We start from the raw sequence: 20,553 nt of genomic DNA, 5'->3' as shown, positions 1-20,553 counted from the left end.
GCACTGTGGGGTGTTTTTCTGTGACACAGACCCAAGGGCTATAAGGTTTTCTGTAAACTCCAAGTCATTTACTACAAAACAAATAATATTTAGATTATAAATGTAGACCTAAAGATTTTGGCTTTGGTTTAAATATTCCCCTTAAAGAAACTGGGGTCAAAAGTAGACCCTCTCCCCACCTCTCTGTAAACCTCCATTCCCTGTCCTCAATCTCACAGCTCTTGTTCCTCCCCTCCATTCTTATTCTCTCCCTCTCTTTCCCTCCTCACCACACTTTTTCTAGGCCCAATGACCAGGCTTTGTTTCCTTCCAGACCCTGAAGCCTCACAGCAGGGCTACTCAGATCTGTCCTATTCTGCCTCACAGGTTGTGCACTGCATAAGTCAGGGAATGCCATTTACAAAGCCTACCTTGTGATAGTATGACCCAGATCCATTCATCTTCTCACGCTTAGCTGCTACCTGCTCAAAATTTACTGTCATTAAAGACTTGGTTTCTCTCATAGAATGAGGAGAGGAAGGAACTCTCAAGCAGGCCTAGGAGACATCAGTCAGCAACTGAGGCTCAAACGGGGGAGAGGGAAGGGAGAAGGAAGAGCCTCTCATGAAGGAGACAGTCAGGCAAAGGGTTCTCTCAAAAAGAGGCTGTTTCCAAATAAAAACCATGACCCTGAAACATGTCTCTGGGTCAAAATAAAATCCATCTGAAACTTAAGTTGCACAGATAAATATACATTTAAAAAAGAACCAGCCTTAAAATAAATTATCAATCTGCCTGCAGACTTGGAGAAGCAAACCAGAGCTGGGAATGAAGGCGGGGGTGGGGGGAAAGGCAGAGGTGGGGACAGGTATGGGCAAGGAAGAGCTCCATGTGGAACCCCCAGGCCAGCACCAGCACCTTCCCTCCCTGCCCCACTCCCCACTCGAATCCACGGAGGTGCTGCATACTGTAGGACACTGACTCTGTTTCTGTACACAAACACTGGTAAGAACAACTCCCACCACTTTACTGCACCGATAACCTATGTTAAATCACTTCTCATCAGCAGTTTGCACATCTAAAAAATGAGTGACAATCTTTCCTGTCACCATGAGGACAGTGCCCAAAATGTCTCAAGTGCTGGGTGGGATCCAGCACATACAGTTGTGGTGCCACGCTGGTCCTAGTGTGGCTCCCAATGGCCCTTTTCCTAAACTTGGGCACACAAAGCTCCTCAGGTCTGGGCTCTCTGCACTTCCTTATTATTAAACAGAGTCATAGTTACTTTTTATATAAGCAGCATGCTCTTTGCTGGAACCTAACTCTTTGTGATAAGTTAGAAACAGTAAACCAAATTTCACACACATAATTTCTACTTACAAAGGCCTTTCACAGACTATAATATCAGTATTACAAAGACTGCTTGAACCGGATTCCCTTCAACATGCTCTGCTAATGGACATAAAACAGAAAAGATAAATATAAATAATGAGTAACCCTAACAGCCCACACACCAAAACTCACGTGTGTGTTTTCTATACATTCTGAGATATTTCCCAGTAGAAGTCTCCTCCCCAGTATTTCCTATGTATACATGGTAATGGGAACTCGGGTTTATGTCCTGGGAGCCCCTCTGGCTCACCCACCAATGCCGGGGACCCAGCACTCAACTCAACACTATGACATGGAAAGTGCTGCCCTTGCCCAGAGCCTCTGCAGAGTGGTTCTGGAGTACTCTTGGCCCAGGCGTCCTGCCTAGTCCCCTGCACACACCCGTCCCCCCACCCCGCCCCCAGCCCAAGACAAAGCACTGGGTAGCTAAGGTGACGTGCACTATGGCTACAAAGCTGCAGTGCGCCTCCCTGGCTGCTCAGCTCCCTCCAGTCCACATATCTGCCCATCCACCTCTGCATCCATGAGCCAAAACTCCCATCTTCCATCTCCATATCCTATTTACAGTAAAGACACCTCACTTATATAACAAGACTGAACATCTCGTAAACTACCAAAACACCTAAAGTGTGAATCGCCCCCAAGGATCCTGCCAGGACAGCTGCCATGGGACCTCACAGACCAAGCGCTGTGATCACATACACTGCACATGCTGAGGAACAACTGTGAAGTCTGTGAAAATGAATACAATTTAAAAGCTGTTGGAACTTCCCAAAACACTTTAAGCTTTGAGAGATGTAACTGTGATCCAGTCATATATGGCTACAACTTCTGTTCTCAGATTATAGACTCGGTCCCTTTCTTATAGTTTTCTGTTCTGTATAATGACTACAGAGAATTAAATGAAGTCAGAGACTGAACCTCTTAACTAGTGGCCCTTGTTGTAGATTAACTCCCCCTTGGTTGTCCTGCTTTGTTTAGACCCCAGGACAAAAAACCTGTTTACTACTCCCTCTGTAAAAAAAATGTTAAATACACCCTTCCCCAAGAGAAACATTGCTGTAACTATGTGCAGACCTGGTATGAATGACGTTGTAGTCCTGCTAAAAGCTCCTCTGCCTCTGCCCATATGGAAGAAGCCCTAACTTCCATACTTGGACCAGGGATTCTGTTTCTTGGAAGCTGGTGTTCCAGGTAGGCTATCCTCACACTCTGCACTCAAAATGAGCAAGCTCCCCATCCCCACACCTCGCAGTGCAGGTCTGCAAAATGGACCTCGGGTAGTACCAAGCTTAGGTAGGAAGGGGCTGCAGGGAGGAAATGCCAAGTGTTTAAAACACTTGCCACACAGGAAGCCCCAGTATGTTGCCATCATCATTTGGAGAAACAAAATAATGTTGGAGAGTCTTAAAAAATACTCAACTGTATGAAAAATACTACATATGCTAGCAAGAAGGCGTCTATATCTTCTTATATCTTGAATCACTCACTGGCTTTAGCCTGAGTTTAAATATACCGATTTTTAGGCTAGGCGCCTATGGCTCAAGTTGCTAAGGTGCCAGCCACATACACCTGAGCTGGCGGGTTCGAATCCAGCCTGGGCCCACCAAACAATTACAAGTACAACCGAAAACTAGCCAGGCATTGTAGAGGGTGCCTGTAGTCCCAGCTACCTGGGAAGCAGAGGCAGGAGAATCGCTTGAGCCCAGGAATTGGAGGTTGCTATGAGCTGTGATGCCACGGCACTCTACCCAGGGCGACAGCTTGAGGCTCTGTCTCAAAAAAATAAATAAATAAATAAATAAAAAATACAGATTTTTAAGGATCCATCTAACACCATCTCCACCCAAACTGTGGAGATGCCCAAAATGCAGCATGCACACAGGCCCTACCAGATGCTCTGAGTAGTGCTGTTTACATTTCATGAGAAGCTGATACAGCACACTGCAAAGACAGGACCAGCTCCAGACAACAGCAGGATAGAGGTGGAAGGATCCTGAGGATGGCAGCAAGCCTGCACATGAACCAGGCCCAGGCAACTCCAGTGCTGGGACTCCGCGCTGTGCCAGGCAATGACAAAGTCTGCACCTTTCCACCTGGCTTCCTGTTACTAAAAGGCCACACAGCATTCTGATCAGCACACAGCCTGACAAGTCCCCTGTCAAGTATTATAAGCAGGACCTTAGGAGAGTGCAGTGATGACTGCCAGGGGTCAGTGGAGGGGAAAACAGGGAGGTGTCAGTGAAAACACGCAGTTTCAGCTGTGCAAGGTGAGCAAGTCCTAGAGACCCATTGTGCAGCACAGTACCCGTAACTGACAGAACGGCAGTGTGTACTGACAGCTCTGCTGAGAGAGCAGATCACGGGTTACAGAGCTCTTATCACATGTATAATAACAGTAAGAGGGCAGGGAAAACCTTTGGGAACAATAGATTAGATTTATGGCATAGACAGTGGAGAAGGCTTCACGGATACACAGTTATCTCCAAACTCATCAAATTGTATACAGTAATTATGTACGGCTTATTATATGTCAAAAAATTAAATTAGAATGCTGATTTTGAAAAAAAAAAATACCTTCAATAGTTTGATGTTTACTTTAAACTTCTTCCAGACAACCAAATGGAAATGTATACAAATAATGTATATTTCAGACCTGGTAACTTGCTTATATGTACCTACATACCACTTTACCAGCGAGAACCCTGCTAGCCGAGAAAGGTTCCGCTAACACCGATTCCAACCAGCTCCATGGCCTCCCATGAGCCAGAGTAAGGACTTCAGATGACAGCCCATGCCTATAGGGCAACACCAAACTGTGGCACTGTCAGTAAAGCTGGTTGACAAAGGAAGAGCTGTATTAGTGTTGTGAGATCTTTTCAGCTAATGCAGACTTGCTAAAAAACCAAAGGAAAAAACAAAGGCACAGTTCCATGTTCAAGGCTAGAAACAAGCCACGCTCACTGGGAAGTTTAATTCTACCTCGGGTTTCCTTACTAAGACACACTGTATTAATTTTATTTGTGCTCAAACTTTGTAAACAACTTAGCCAGCACAACAATTGCCCCATGGACAGCAAAGGTTTCTTTTAATCTGGGCCCCTCATATTCTGGGACAACGGTTTCAATGAGCCCCCCAAGCCATGTGCCAGAAGAACTGTACACACAAGCGAATTCTGATCAAAGGAGGGAGCAGAAAGGGTGCTGGTTCTAGTGGTGACAACCATCACCTGGCCATCCTGACTCCTAACTAATGAGCTTCCCCTGCCTGTCTCAGGGATTGGCATGGTGTCTGCCCATGAGCATGCCCACCAGCAGCCGCTGCCCCCAGTGTTGGCCATGCCCTTGGGAGACTGATGACCTGACACCATCGGTGGACTCCCATAGCTGGCTCAGCTGACCAGAGCTGAGAAGCCATGATTTTGAAGACAAATTTCTTTTCTACCAGGAAATGATAAAAGCATCAGGTTACTTGGTTTCAACCTGCTCAAGGCCCTAGGCAAGGAAGCCTCTTCCTTAACTGCAATTTGCCCACCAGTACCACGGAGATGAATTCAGTCAGACAAGAAACTCAGCTTCCGGCAGAGTGACCAACTAATAATAAAACCACCACATACTGTTACTGTGTGTTTTTTCTTTATTTCAAAGTATTGTGGGATACAAATAATTTTGGTTACATGAATCGCTTTTACAATGGTTGAGACAGGGATCTAAGTGTGCCCATCACCCAGATGGTGTTCACTGCACCCATTAGGTAGGTTTCCCTCCACCCCCTACTCTGCTTGATTTCTGTTGAGTTTTACTTCCTTCTGTGCACATGTGCACTCATCAGTTAATTCTAATTTAAAAGTTAGTACATGCGGTATTTGTTTTTCCATTTTTTAGATACTTCACTTAGGATAATGGTCTCCAGTTCCATCCAGATTGTTGTAAAAGGCATTTCACGGTATACATATCAACAGAGCAAACAGATAACCTAGAGAATAAGAGAAAGTATTTGCAAACTGTCTAATAAAGGGCTATGTAGTAATAACCAGAATCTACAAAGAGCAAACAGATAACCTACAGAATAAGAGAAAGTATTTATCTAACAAAGGGCTATGTAGTAATAACCAGAATCTACAAAGAACTCAAGCAAATCAGCAACAAAAAGATCCAACAACTCCATCAAAAAGTGGGCAAAAGACATGAACAGAAGCCTCCTCCACCTTCTCCTAAAACAAAGACAAAGCATCCATCTAGCCCCACCCCCAGAAGTTTGCTCTGCAAGACAGGTGGATCGTTTGACCTCAGGAGACCAGCCCAAGCAAGAACGAGATCCTGTCTCTAGTAAGAATAGAAAAATCAGCTGGGTGTGGTGAAAAAACCTAGCTGTAGTCCCAGCTAGGCTCCCAGCTACTTGGGAGACCGAGGCAGGGGGATTGCTAGAGACCAAGAGTCTGAGGTTACTGTGAGCTTCAATGACACCATGGCACTCTACCCAGACCTACAGAGTGAGACTCTTGTCTGAAGAAAAAAGAGAAAAGAAGGAATGCTGAGTTGAGATAAGGGTCTGTTAATCAGAGATACACTATAGGATGTAAACTCAGACCCAAGCGGTTTGTTGTATATATTAACCTGTAGGTAGGTCCTGCATAACTTTAGGCCTATAAATGAGTCACAAATGACCTCTCCAAGAAGGGAAAGGGACACGATGAGGCCTGACTGAGCTCCCTTCTCATGACTAGGCCAAACCCCCAGACCAAGAGGGATTCTAGTTAGCCACTGGGGGAGAGCCTTAATATTCAATTTTAATTTAAAAAACTAACACCTAAAGTTGCCCTAAACATTGATGCTTTGTCTTGACACACAGGTGTTCAAATACTGATTAGCTCTAAGTCCAGGAATACCTAGCACAGGTACCCTCCCTTCAGAGCCCCCAGCTAATCACTTGCCTTATACCCTCTCTTACTGCAAGCCTGCTCAGCCCCTTCCCTGGCCATCACTCACTGGTCTACTTTCCACTCAAGGCCAGGCACTGTTCTAGGAGCTGAGAATCTTTTAGTTAAGAAAGTAGACCAGAATCATTGCCCCTAAAGTCCCTGCAAGGTGGATAGTAAATTCCATCATCTTCTGAAGGTAATCCACAGAGGGAAAGGAGGGCACTGGTCGAAGTAAGGTAGACTAGAAAGGGAATTGGGATGGAATTTTAAACAGGGTGGTCAAGACAGGCCTCACTGAGAGGGCGACATTTAAGGTGCTTCATCAAAAGGGCAGGATTAAGTGAGTTCTAGGAAAATGATTTGCATTGGGGGCCTAACCAAGTGGCCACTAGTCTGACCCTACCCCTGCAGTGTTTTAGAAGTCACTTCCGGGTGGCGCCTGTGGCTCAAGGAGTAGGGCGCCGGTCCCATGTGCTGGAGGTGGCAGGTTCAAACCCAGCCCCGGCCAAAAAAAAAAAAAAAAAAAGTCACTTCCCCAGCAGTCAGACTTTACAGCTGTGCAAGAACAGAAAGAAAACAAAGGCCACCAGCTACACGCATAACCAATGCCACTTCTCACCCAGGGATCCCAGCCTCCCATGGAGCTTCCAGAGGCAGACTCCTGACAGGCCTCTAGTTCATTTAAACTGCATGTTGCTCAGATTCTAAAAACTCTAAAGAGTGGGATGGTTGCAGAAGATTTATTTCAGAAAATGAGCAGACAGAACTGCCAGATTTGTTGGAATTCCAGAGTAAGAAAAAATATTTGGTAAAAACAAAAAACATGGCGGCGCCTGTGGCTCAGTGGGTAGAGCGCCGGCCACATATATCGAGGGTGGTGGGTTCACACACAGCCTCGGCCAAACTGCAACAAAAATAGCTGGGGATTGTGGCGGGTGTCTGTAGTTCCAGTTACTCTTGAGGCTGAGGCAAGAGGATCACCAAAGCCCAAGAGTTGGATGTTGCTGTGAGCTGTGACGCAATAGCACTCTACTGGGGGCAACAAAGAGAGACTCTCTCTCAAAACAAACAAACAAACAAAAAAAAAACAACATGGGGGCGGAGCAAGATGTGAGACCAGAGGATCGTTCAGCAGAGCTCTCCTAGAAAGATCTGGGAAAATGAGAGAACCCAGCCACACCTGATGCAGGGACCTTACCCACAGTCGTAGCTCAGGAAGCACAGTGAGGAGGTGGTGAGCTGGATACAGAATATGATCCAGAATGGTGGAAATCTGATGAATTAGACAAGTGATTGTAACTGGCTGAAACTGGCTGGCCACCCCATAGAGGTCCAGGATAGGAAGAAGTCTTTCTGGAGTTTCAGTTGTTGAGATAAGCTGTGCATGGAGTGGAAAGCCTGGAAGAGTGGGAGGACTTGAACAGTACACAGCAACCAGATTTGAATGCCAGTTGGAGTGGATTTGCCATAGGTGTAGTGGCTGGCAAGGCAGCCATCCTGAGAAGGTCTGGTGGGCCAGGGGGCTATCGCTGTGGGAAGGTCATGAAAGGGTCTTAGCAGGGGCCTAAAGCATGGCTGTCTTAATTCTGCCTGAAGGGATCAGAACTCCACTCTTGGGACATGCTAAGGGACTCCCACACCCCACAGGAACTGGACAGAGGCCACTGTGAAACCTGCCCCAGAAGGATTATTGTGAGCTTTAAAATCCCAACCCGGCAGGGTCAGAATGCTGAGTAAACAATCAAGCGATCACTGAAGGCAACTAAGTTTGGAGTAAGGACCATAGAGGTTGCTGGCTGTGCTCTCTGTCTCCTAAAAATACCACACACCACCTGGTGTTGGGGCAACATATTGTCATCAAGAGCAAGGACTTCTTTTTTTTGAGACAGAGTCTGACTATGTTGTCCCTGGTAGAGTGCCATGGTGTCGCAGCTCACAGCAACCTCAAACTCTTGGGCTTAAGTGATTCTCTTGCCTAAGACCCCCAAGTAGCTGGGACTACAGGTGCCCATGACAACGCTTGGCTATTTTTTGTTGTTGTTGTTGTTGTTGCAGTTGTCCTTGTTGTTTAGCAGGCCTGGGCTGGATTCAAACCAGCCTGTGTCAGTGTATGTGATCGGCGCCCTAACCACTGAGCTATGAGCACACAGCCAAGAGCAAGGACTTCTGTTTAAAACAAAGGAAGTAGGAGAAAGAAAAAGGAGGACAAGGAAGTGAACAAGAAGAAAGAACACACGAGGAGAAACCAGCAGAAAAATTCAGGCAACATGAAAAATCAAAACAGAGGAACTCCCCTAAGGGACCATACTACTGCAGAAGATGCCACATATAAAGAATTAATGGATTTGACAGGAAAGAAATTTAAAATGTGGATGAAAAAGATAATAAAAGGAATAGACAAGAAAATGGAAAGACAGAACCAAAAGTTGGATGAGAGATATGTAGACTATAAAAAAATATGGCAGAGCTCAAGGAAATGAAGAAGAATGAACCATGGAGAAGAAAGAACCTCAGAGCTAGAGGATAAAGTTTTTGAGTTAATCCATGCAGTTAAAGAGGCAGAAAAGAAGAGAGAGAAAGCAGAACAGATGTTCAGAGAACTATGCAAGTCCATGAAGCATTCAAACATACTAGGGATTCCTGAAGGGTAGGAAGATTGTCTCAAAATAGCCAGGCATTGTGACAAAGGAAAGGAAGCCCTACTGGAGACTTATCATAAATGAAAACGTTCCAAGTTTTACTAAAGACCCTGACACACTCCTTTCAGATGGATATCAAACCCCAGATCATTTCAACACAGAACCTCTCCAAGACACATTGTAATAACCCTGTCCAAAGTCAAAATTAAAGAAAAAATTCTGCAATCACCCAGGAGTAAGCACTAACTGACATAAAGACGCAGAGCCATTAGGATGACAGCAGACTCTTAAACTGAAACCTCCCAAGCCAGAAGAGCATGGTCATCCACCTTCAACATTCCTAAACAAAATAATTTTGAGCCCAGAATTCTGTACCCTGTTAAACTAAGCTTCAAAATTGATGGAGAAATCAAATCTTCTGCAGATATACAAGCACTGAGGAAATTTGCCACAACAAAACCAGCTTTATAGGAAATACTTAGACCTATTCCCAACACTGACCATCTCAATGGACCACAAGCAAAGTAAACACACAGAAGCTAATGGTCAAAACTTAGCTTCCAACAACGGTGCAAAGGATAAAACTATACAACAGACTTTCAGAAAATAAGATGGGCTCAGCGCCTGTGGCTCAAGCGGCTAAGGTGCCAGCCACATACACCTGAGCTGGCAGGTTCAAATCCAGCTCGGGCTCGCCAAACAACAATGATGGCTGCAACCAAAAAATAGCCGGGCACTGTGGCAGGCGCCTGTAGTCCCAGCTACTTGGGAGGCGGAGGAGAAGAATCACTTGAGCCCAGGAGTTAAAGGTTGCTGTGAACTGTGACACCATGGCACTCTACTACCCAGGGTGACAGCTTGAGGCTTTGTCTCAAAAAAAAAAAAAGAAAGAAAATAAGATGAACAGAACTCCACCACACATACCTCAATAAATATCAATGGACTGAATTCACCACTCAAGAGGCACAGGCTAGGCTTGCTTGGCACCTGTAGCTCAGCGGCTAGGGTGTCAGCCATATACCCTAGGGCTGGCAGGTTTGAACCGGGCCTGGGCCTGCCAAACAACAGTGACAACTACAACAAAAAAATAGCCAGGCATTGTGACAGGTGCCTGTACTCTCAGCTACATGGAATGCTGAGGCAAGAGAATCACTTAAGCCCAAGAGTTTGAGGCTGCTGCAAGCTATGATGACAAACACCTCTACCAATAGTCACATAGTGAGACTCTGTCTCAAAAAGAAAAGGCTTGGCACTCATAGCTCAGTGGTTAGGGTGCTGGCCACATGCACAGGGGCTGTTGGGCTCGAACCTGGCCCAGCACAACTAAACAAAAACAACAACAACAAGAAAAAAACAGCCTGGGGTTATGGCAGACACCAGTAGTCCCAGCTACTTGGGAGGCTAAGGCAAGAGAATCGCTTACGCCCAAGAGTTTGAGATTGCCGTGAGCTGTGATGTCACAGCACTCTACCAAGAGCAATATAGTGAGACTCTGTCTCCAAAAAGAAGAAGAGGCACAAGCTGGTTGATTAGATTAAAAAAGCACAAACCATCCATATGCTATCTCCAGGAGACACACCTAGCCTTGAAGGACAAATCAAGACTCAGGGTTACGGGATGGAAAACAGTATTTCAAGCAAATGGAAATCAGGAGACAGGAAGGATTACAATCTTATTTTCAGATACAAGCAGACTTAAAGCAAATAAAGTTAAGAAAGACAAAGATGGCTTGGTGCCTGTGGCTCAAGTGGCTAAGGCGCCAGGCACATACATCTGAGCTGGCGGGTTCAAATCCAGCCCAGGCTCGCCAAACAACAATGATGGCTGCAACCAAAAAATAGCCGGGTGTTGTGGCGGGCACCAATAGTCCCACCTACTTGGGAGGCGGAGGCAGGAGAATCGCTTGAGCCCAGGAGTTGGAGGTTGCTGTGAGCTGTGATGCCACAGCGCTCTACCTAGGGCGACAGCTTGACGCTCTATCTCAAAAAAAAAAAAAGAAAGACAGACAAAGATGGACACTTTATACTGGTAAAAGGAACAACACAACACAAAGACATTTCAATTTTAAATATGGATGCATCCAACTTAAATGCTCCCAGATTTATAGAAAACACCTTGATGGGTCTGAGTAATATGATATCCCTTAACACCATAATAGGTGAGGACTTTAACAGCCCTCTGAAAAAACTGGACAGATCCTCTAAACAGAAACTAAACAAAGGACTTAACTGTGATCCTAGGACAAATGAGATTAATACACATATGCAGAACACACCATACCATTTTTCTCATCAACCCATGGCACATACTCCAAAATAGACCAATTAAAAGAAATTTTAAATTATACCTTTTATCTTCTCAGATCACAAGGCAATAAAGGTGGAACTCAACTCCAACAAAAACGTTCATCCCCACACAAAGACTTGGAAATTAAATAACCTTATGTTGAAATGATAGTTGGGTCCAGGAAGAGATAAAAGAGGAAATTGTTAAATTTCTCAAACATAGCAACAATAAAGATATGAGTTACCAAAACCTGTGGGATACAGCAAAAGTAGTTCTAAGAGGGAAATTCATCACATTAGATGCCTACATTTGAAACACAGAAAGAGAGAGCATCAACAAACTCATGAATCATATTATAGAATTGGAAAAAGAAGAACAATCTAATCTAAACCCAACAGAAGAAAAGAAATAACCAAAATTAAATCGGAGATTAATGAAATTGAAAACAAAAGAATCATTCAGAAAATTAACAAAATGAAAAGTTAGTTTCTTGAAAAAATAAATTAAATCAATAAACATTTGGTCAGATTAACTAGAAACAAAAGTAAAATCTCTAATAACCTCAATCAGAAATGAAAAGGGGAAATAACAACAGATGCCACAGAGATACAAGAGATCATCTCTGAGTACTACGAGAAACTCTATACCTAGAGGTTTGACAATGTGGAGGAAATGGATCAATACCTGAAATCACACCCTCTCCCTAGACTTAATCAAGAAGAAATAGATCTCTTCAACAGACCTATTTCAGGAACTAAGATCAAAGAAACAATAAAAAAAAAAAATCTCCCTCACACGATGCCTGTGGCTCAGTGGGTAGGGCGCCAGCCCCATATACCGAGAGTGGCAGGTTCAAACCCAGCAGTGGCCAAACTGCAACAAAAAAACAGCTGGGCATTGTGGTGAGTGCCTGTGGTCCCAGCTACTCTGGAGGCTGAGGGAAGAAAATTACCTAAGCAAAGGAGTTGGAGGTTGCTGTGAGCTATGTGACGCCATGGCACTCTACCGAGGGCAGTAAAATGAGACTCTGTGTCTACAAAAACAAAAAACAAACAAACAAAAAAAAACTTCCAGCAAAAAAAATCCCCTGGTCCAGATGGCTTTACACCAGAATTCAATCGAACCTTCAAAGAAGAGCTTATATCCATGCTGCAGAAATTATGCCAAAATTTGAGAAGGAAGGAATCTTCCCCAACACATTCTATAAAGCAAACATCACCCTGATACCAAAACCAGGAAAAGACCCAACTAAAAAGAAGAATTTCAGATCAATTTCACTAATGAATATAAACGCAAAAATCCTTAATAAAATTCCAGGCAATAGATTACAGCTACACATAAAAAAAAAAAATCATTCATCACAATGAAGTAAGTTTCATCCCAGGGATGCAAGGCTGCTTTAACATAGGCAAGTCCATAAATGTAATTCACCATATTAACAGAAGCAAAAACAAAGACCATATGATCCTCTCAATAGATGCAGAAAAAGCATTTGATAAAATTCAGCATCCTTTTCTAATGAGAACACTTAAGAATTTAGGCATAGGTGGCACATTTCTTAACCTGATCAAAGCCATCATCTAAGACAAACCCATAGCCAATATACCATTCTGAGTAAAACTGAAAACTTTTCCACTTAGAACTGGAACCAGACAAGGTTGTCCTCTATCACCACTACTATTCAACATAGTGCTGGAAGTTCTAGCCGATACAATCAGGCAAGAGAAGAAAATAAAGGGCATCCAAATGGGGCCACAGGAGGTCAACCTCTGACTCCTTGCTAACAATATGATCTTATACTTACAGAACCCCAAGGACTCAACCACAAGACTCCTGGAAGTGATCAAAAAATAGTAATGTCTCAAGATATAAAATCAATGGCTACAAGTCAGTAGCCTTTGTATATGCCAATAACAGCCAAGATGAGAAGCTAATCAAGGACACAATTCCCTTCACAGTAGTTTCACAAAATGAAATACATAGGAATATACATAACAAAAGATGTGAAGGACTTCTACAAAGAAATTCACAGAAACCCTAAGAAAAGAAATAACAGAAGATATTAACAAATGGAAGAACATACTATGCTTATGACTGGGAAGAATCAACATTGTGAAAACGTACATTCAATGCAACCCCCATTAAAATACCATCATCATATGTTCAAGATTTGGAAACAATAATTCTTCATTTTGTATGGAACCAGAAAAAAGCCCACATAGCCAAGGCAATTCTTAGTAATAAAAACAATGCCAGGCATATCATCCTTCCAGGCTTTCAGCTATAAGGCCATAGTGATCAAAACAGCATGGTATTGGCACAAAAACAGAGAAATTGACATCTGGAAACATGAAATGAAACTAACATATTACAGCCACCTGATCTTTGATAAACCAAACAAGAACATACACTGGGGGAAAGAATCCCTATTCAATAAATGTTGCTGGAAGAACTGGATAACCACATGTAAAAGACTGAAACTGGACCCACACCTCTCACCACTTACAGAAATTGAGTAAACATGGATAAAAGATTTAAACCTAAGGCATGGAACAATAAAAATCCTTGAAGAATGTGTTGAGAAAACACTTGAAGCCATTGGCCTTGGGAAAGATTTTATGAAGAAGACTTCCGTGGCAATTACAACAACAAAATAAACAAATGAGACTTAATTAAACTGAAAGGCTAAGGAAACGACAACCAAAACAGACAACCTTCAGAATAGGAAAAACTATTTGCATACTATGAATTGGACAATAACTTTATAACTAGGATCTAAAAATTAATCAACAAAAAAAAGGCCCAACAATCCCATATATCACTGGGCAATAGACATGAATAAAAACTTATCTAAGGAAGACTGACGAATGGCTAACAAACATATGAAAAAATGCTCATTGTCCCTAATCATCAGAGAAATCCAGATCAAAACCACCTTGAGGTATCATCTAATTCCAGTAAGATTAGCCCAAAATCACAAAATCACAAAAGAAAATCCCAAAACTAGATGCTGGCTGGCATGAATGTGGAGAGAACATTTTTACACTGCTGGTGGGACTGCAAACTAATACAACCTTTTTGGAAGGAAGTATGGAGAATCCTGAAAGAACTCAAACTAGACCTCCCATTTGATCCTGCAATACTATAACTAGGCATCTATCCAGAAGTTAAAAAAAAAAATCCTTTTATCATAAGGACATTTGCACTGGACTGTTTATCGCAGCTCAATTTACAATTGCCAAAATGTACAAACAGCTTAAGTGCCCACCAACCCAGGAATGGATTAATAAGCTGGGGTATGTGTATACCATGGAATACTATTCAGCCACTAAAAAAGATGGAGAGTTTACATCTTTTGTATTAACCTGGATGGAAGTGGAACACATTCTTCTTAGTAAAGCATCACAAGAATGGAGAAGCAAGAATCCAATGTATGCTATTCAATGTGAAGGCAGCAGATGAGCTAATACAAGGAGGACAGGGGAATGAACAAGTGGGGAGAGGGGAAGGGGGGAGGTCCCAGTGTATGGCCTCCCCCTTGGGGGTGGGACACGATTATAAGAGGGATTTTATCTAACAAATGCATTCAGTGTAACCTAATTCTTTGTGCCCTCAGTGAATTCCAAACAATAAATAATAAATAAATAAATAAAAATTTTTAAAAAGACAAAGAACACTCAAAGATAACTTGGTTCTACTTTCAAGACTCTTGGGTGTCAAAACATACAGGACTTCAGAAAAACATTCAGCAATCTTCTTATTTTCCTCTGTTTCAAAGATAATATTCACTTTCCAACCATCTCTCTCAGGGATAATCTCTCCTTTTTCTAGTCTATGAAGGACTATTCTGTTGTCAAACACTAAAGCAAAAGACAACCTGTCTTAAGAGGTCCCAGTTTTCAGTTCCTCAGAAGGCTCAGAAAGACAATGGGGCTGGTCCCCTCAACAAAGTAACTATCCTCAGGGACCTACAGCACTGGCACTGTGAATTTTAGACTAAATCAGACGCTGCAAACTCATGGGCCCATATCAGAAAGGGCAGAGCTCTTCCAACAAAGATTGTATTTCAAAGGTGCCAAGGCCCAAAGCTCTGAAGAGACTGCAGTAACAACATCTGGAAAACAATACACTCTGATGAAAAGCCCCGGGGAGGGGCATATGCCCAGGGCCTAATTACACCCCGGCCCCCAGCTAAAGTGCAATCAGATTTTAAAACCTTTTTTGGCTTCTAAAGTGTGGCAACAGCCAAGTGAGGCAGCTCAGGACCTTCCCTTTTTTCTTTTTTGAGACAGAGTCCCACCATGTTGCCCTCAGTAGAGTGCTGTGCTATCATAGCTTACAGCAACCTCAAACTCCTGGGCTTAAGCGATTCTCTTGCCTCAGCCTCCCAAGCAGCTGGAACCACAGGCGCCCACCACAAAGCCCGGCTATTTTTTGGTTGTAGTTGTCATTGTTGTTGAGCAGGCCTGGACTGGATTTGAATCTGCCAGCTCCAGTGTATGTGCCCGGCACCCCAGCTGCACCGAGCCAAGAACCTTCCCTTTTCCTAGCAGGGCTGTTTTTAGGACAAGATGGCAAAACAGAGCATAGAACCTTAGGATTTTGTGAACCAAAAAGGGCTTCGAGGTTCTACCAACCTTGGGAATCTAGGCCTCTGGCCCCCTCTGAGGATCTGCCACACTCATGACCCTGTCCCTGGGACTTCACCAACAGCCACAAAGTGACTGGGGGCAGGGAATAAATGCAAGGCCCTCACTGAAGTTAACAGAAAATAAAGTGTACTGAGGTGAGCTGGGGCAGGATGGCACTGTGGGCGGCTGTTCCTCCTTAAGCCCTGCCTGAGGCTGAGCAAACAACCAGGTTTGCTGCAGCCCTGCTGAATCCTGTGGTAAGGAGCAGCTTCACTCTCCAAACTGTCAACTGCGTGTGTGCTGACTAACATAGTCCCTCTAGAAAAGGTGACTGAGCTTCTGGAGAGTGTTTGCTGGATTATCTATGTAACTAGACACTTTTCTCCAAGGACACCATTGCCCCTGGGGACACACAAAACGTACACACTCCCTACATGCCCGTGTTCATGCTGGAGCCAGACTGCCTGGGCTTACACCTCAGCCCTCACAAGTCAGGTGTTAAACTTGGGACACCTTATTAAACAGCTCCCATTTGAAATAAAAAATGAAGATCAAAGTAGTTGCTAAAGGAAGACTAATCAATTAATATTTATTTATTTTTGAGACAGAGTCTCACTCTGTCACCCTCAGTAGAATGCTGTGGTGTCACAGCTCACAGCAATCTCCAGCTCTTGGGCTTAGGCGATTCTCTTGCCTCAGCCTCTCAAGTAGGTGGGACTGACGCCTGGCTATTTTTTCTTGCAGTTTGTCCGGGGCCAAGTTCAAACCCACCACCCTCAGTATATGGGGCCGGAGCCCTACTCACTGAGCCCCAGGCGCTGCCCAATCAATTAATATTTATAAAGTGTGCCACTGCCTGCCACAGGGTAAGCTCTCTGTGAATATCTGCTATGCAAAACTAAACATGCAGTTTCGTGTCTGACAGAAAAGTTAATTCTAGAAAGGGATGGAGAGGCAGGGAAGGAAAGTCTGTCTCACAGCAGGGCTTAGACTCCCTCCTGACCAAATCTCTCACCGAACATGCAAACCTCCAGGCATGATCCTGGTGGTGGTGGTGGTGGTGGGGAGGCTAGGGACAGTGTGCTATGGGAGGGATGGATAGCCACTGCCACAGGTGCTTTAATGATGAACTACACAGCAAATTTATACTTTGAAACCAGCTGATGCACAACAAAGACACAAAAGAAAATGTCCCAGGTTGCAGCCAGCAGGCAGAAGCTAGAGTCACCCAACAGCCCCCACATTGTTTTTATGCACTCAACTTACAGACACCTTGGGCCTCCTCACAGGCTGTGTGTGCCATTCAGGACTTCAAAAGCATCAGAGATATTCTGATAAACTATATCAGGGCAACCAATTCAAGATGTAAAATGTCAGATATAAATCTCATGTATGAAATTCCACATGTTAGGCCTGGCTTGGTGGCTCACACCTGTAATTCTAGCACTTTGGGACGTTAAGGTGGGTGGACTGCTTGAGCTCACCAGTTCGAGACCTGCCTTGAGCAAAAGTGAGACCCTGTCTCTACTAAAAATAGAAAAACTGAGGCAAGAGGATCGCTTGAGCCCAAGAGTTGAAGGTTGCTGTGAGCTATGACGCCACACACTCTACCTAGGGAGACAACTTGAGACTCTGTCTCAAAATAAATAAATAAAAATTTAAAAATTTAAAAAATAAAATAAAATTCCACAATGATGGCTACAACCAAAAAATAGCCGGGCGTTATTGCGGGCACCTGTAGTCCCAGCTACTTGGGAGGTGGAGGCAAGAGAATTGCTTGACCCCAGGAGTTGGAGGTTGCTGTGAGCTGTGATGTCACAGGACTCTACCCAGGGTGACAGCTTGAGGCTCTGTCTAAAAAAAAAAGAAAGAAAGAAAAACTCCTTAATTCTTCGGAGAGACATTGCTCATCCACAGATAAAAGTAAGAGCTTAACGAGTCACACTGTAAAAGTGACTAACACCACACTATCCCCTTGAAAACCAAAATTACCAATTATCCAGATATCCCACTTTGTGAAAGCATCATCTTAGTCCCTGAGGTTTTAGTTTATCAAACTCCTGCCTGTAAGGTCATTCCAACTTGTCAGACGTAATCTGAACTCCTGTTAAGATGATAAGTTACTATGCAACAAATTAGCTATTTTGGAAAGAAATTAGTCTGGAGGCCTTTTAGGCTACACACAGGGCACAGTTCTACACAGAGTAGAGTCTCCACACAGAGACATGGGTGGCACAGACTAGAACGAAAGGGACCAGGGCTTGGTAATTTCATCAAGCATTGTGGGGATTTCTTTTTATTTTTATTTTTTAAAGAAAGGATTAGAAGACAGACTCAGGTACACACACACTTGTCATGTAAATAGTAGTCTCTGATTTCCATCTCCTTTGTTCTCTAAGGTGAGTCACTGAGAGGATGTGATTCCTAAGGTCTTAAGATTCTAAATAAATGGAAAGAATGCAGTGGAGGAGAGGCAGTCACAAAAACATTAAATACCAACGGAGGGGGGATAGTGAGAAAAACAGGAAGTCTTGACTGTGACGGAGTCGGGAGCAAGAAGAAATTTTCCATCAACCTTCTCAGGAAAACTGAACCTTTTCCTCCAACATTTTGCAACAATTACTTTACAATAAATGAGAAAATGACGTCCAGGTCATCATTGCCAGCCTTCATCTTCAACTATTAAGAGAAAGAGTTTATAACTTTCTAAAACGAGTGGGCCCAGGAGACCTAAGTTAGTCCTCACCCACTGGCTTTGACTCTATTAATTTAATGCAAACCTCCTTCAAAATAAAGAAACTCTTGAGAAGGCAGTTGCCCAAACCCTAATTCAGACCCTACACCCCAGAATTCTACTACCCCCATTTTGGAGAAGCTGCCTGAGGCAGACGCGGGCGGCCCCTATCACAAGAAGTCCCTTTCCGGCCAGGGCGGCGGCGGTACTCATCAGAGTGGCAGTCATTTTAACAAGCTAGGTTATTTCCTCCTGCCGCTGTCCCGCGGGCATTCCCACGGTATTTCCCAAAGCTTCCCCAAATCGCGCGTGGCGACCCTGACCTCGGACGCCAGGGACCCTCCGCGCCTGCGCCGCGCCCCGGGGCCCTCCCCCCGCACCGAGCCCCAGCCTGCGGGCGGTGCACCGCGCGCAAAGGTCACTCCCCGATGCTTCAAGCAGGAGTAGGAGCGAGAAACGAGCCCTCTGGGGGAGAGCTGCGAGGACAGAAGGCAACACGGACTAGAACCAGGAGGGACCGCGGGGGCCTCCCGCACTGGTGTTCCCACACCGCCCAGCCCAGGACGCGCGCAGATCCGCCGGCCTGCGGTCCCGACCACTCTACAAGGCGGGCTCTCCCAGAAGAGCCTCGGGGACGCTTCGGAACCGCGCCCCCCCAGGGGCGCCTCGAGCGGCGCGGCCCAGCCCCTACCTCCAGGAGCAGCCCGAGCAGCAGCGCCGCCGCCCTCCCAGGCTGGCCACTCATGGCTCGTCCGCGTCGTCTCCAGGTCGCGCTGGGCGCGGGTCGCAGACTACCTCCGTCTGAGGCAGACGAGCTCTGGGGGCGGAGGCGAGAGAGCAGAGATCAGGGACGCACCGCGCACAGTGGCCACGCTCCGCCCCCGCCGGGCGCGCATCCGACACGCCCCGCCCGGCGCGCGCCAGGGGCTCCGGGAGCGCCCGAGGCGCGGCTGCGCGGCTGCGCAGCTATGGGGCCGGGTTCGCGCGCCAGGGACGGGCGCTGGGGGCGCGCTCCGAGGGCGGGGCGCGAGGCTGGGAGCAGCTGTCAGGCGCCCCCGCCTCTGAGGGAGACCGGGTTTCAAAAGCGCGCGGTCCCCGGTGCTGAGGCTTGTTCTGACTCTGGTGGCCGGCACTTGGGTTCCCGCTCACCTCCGGGGCTGCGCAGCCTGCCCAGGTGTGCGATGAGAACTGAAAGCACAGGTAGTAAGAATAAGAAAGAGTCTGCCAGGCTGGGGCGGACTTGACACAGCTGGTCTCCACCTTCGGAGTCCCATTCCTTTTTTTTTTTTTTTTCGTAGAAACAGCGTCTCACTTTATCGCCCTCGGTAGAGTGCCGTGGCGTCACTCAGCTCACAGCAACCTCCAACTCCTGGGCTTAGGCAATTTTCTTCCCTCAGCCTCCCGAGTAGCTGGGACCACAGGCGCCCGCCACGACGCCGGGCTATTTTTTGTTGCAGTTTGGTCGGGGCCGGGTTCGAACCCGCCACCCTCGGTATATGGGGCTGTCGCCCTACCCACTGAGCCACAGGCGCCACCCCCAGTGTCTCATTCTTACTGTTTTGTAAATTTAACTCCCGCCCCTATAGATGCCCATGTTGAATAGTTTAGGAATTAACTTTTGATTAGAAATGTTGTAATAGATTGTCACTGTGTTGTGCTGATAATTATTTAAGAGAAGGGTTATTGTAGTCTTTATTGTGAACTATTATGTTTGAAACTAATTTGTTTGATGGAAGAACAGAACAGTCTTAGGATATTCTCACCGTTGTCCAGAACCGCTAGCCTTCTGACAAAGTTTGGTGGACCTATCCCTATCTCTGTATATTGGCTGACAGTAACAGGCAGGCGGCCTGACCCTCTTGGACTGGTAACAGGAGGACAGCCAGAGGGCAGGAAGGCATACCTAAGTATGCTAGAAGGCTTCCTACACCTTAACCTCCCACTTAAGTGTCTGTATTTTTATGCCAGCAT

General features: G+C 45.3%; 1 protein-coding gene across 1 annotated transcript in view; it reads right to left on the bottom strand.

Moving 5' to 3' along the window:
• The window catches only part of VOPP1 (VOPP1 WW domain binding protein), a 102,405-nt gene extending 82,936 nt beyond the window's left edge, over nucleotides 1–19,469 (bottom strand). Inside the window, exon 1 of the mRNA XM_053609598.1 lies at nucleotides 19,274–19,469. Coding sequence (XP_053465573.1) covers nucleotides 19,274–19,327 — 54 coding nt within the window. The 5' untranslated portion in view covers nucleotides 19,328–19,469. The remainder of the gene's footprint in view (nucleotides 1–19,273) is intronic.
• Nucleotides 19,470–20,553: the final 1,084 nt, after the last annotated feature.

The sequence above is a fragment of the Nycticebus coucang genome, chromosome 11 (genome assembly GCF_027406575.1).
Source record: "Nycticebus coucang isolate mNycCou1 chromosome 11, mNycCou1.pri, whole genome shotgun sequence".
NCBI classification, from domain to species: Eukaryota; Metazoa; Chordata; class Mammalia; order Primates; family Lorisidae; genus Nycticebus; species Nycticebus coucang.
Note: the sequence above shows the minus strand (reverse complement) of the source record. Positions and strands in the feature narration are given on the sequence as shown.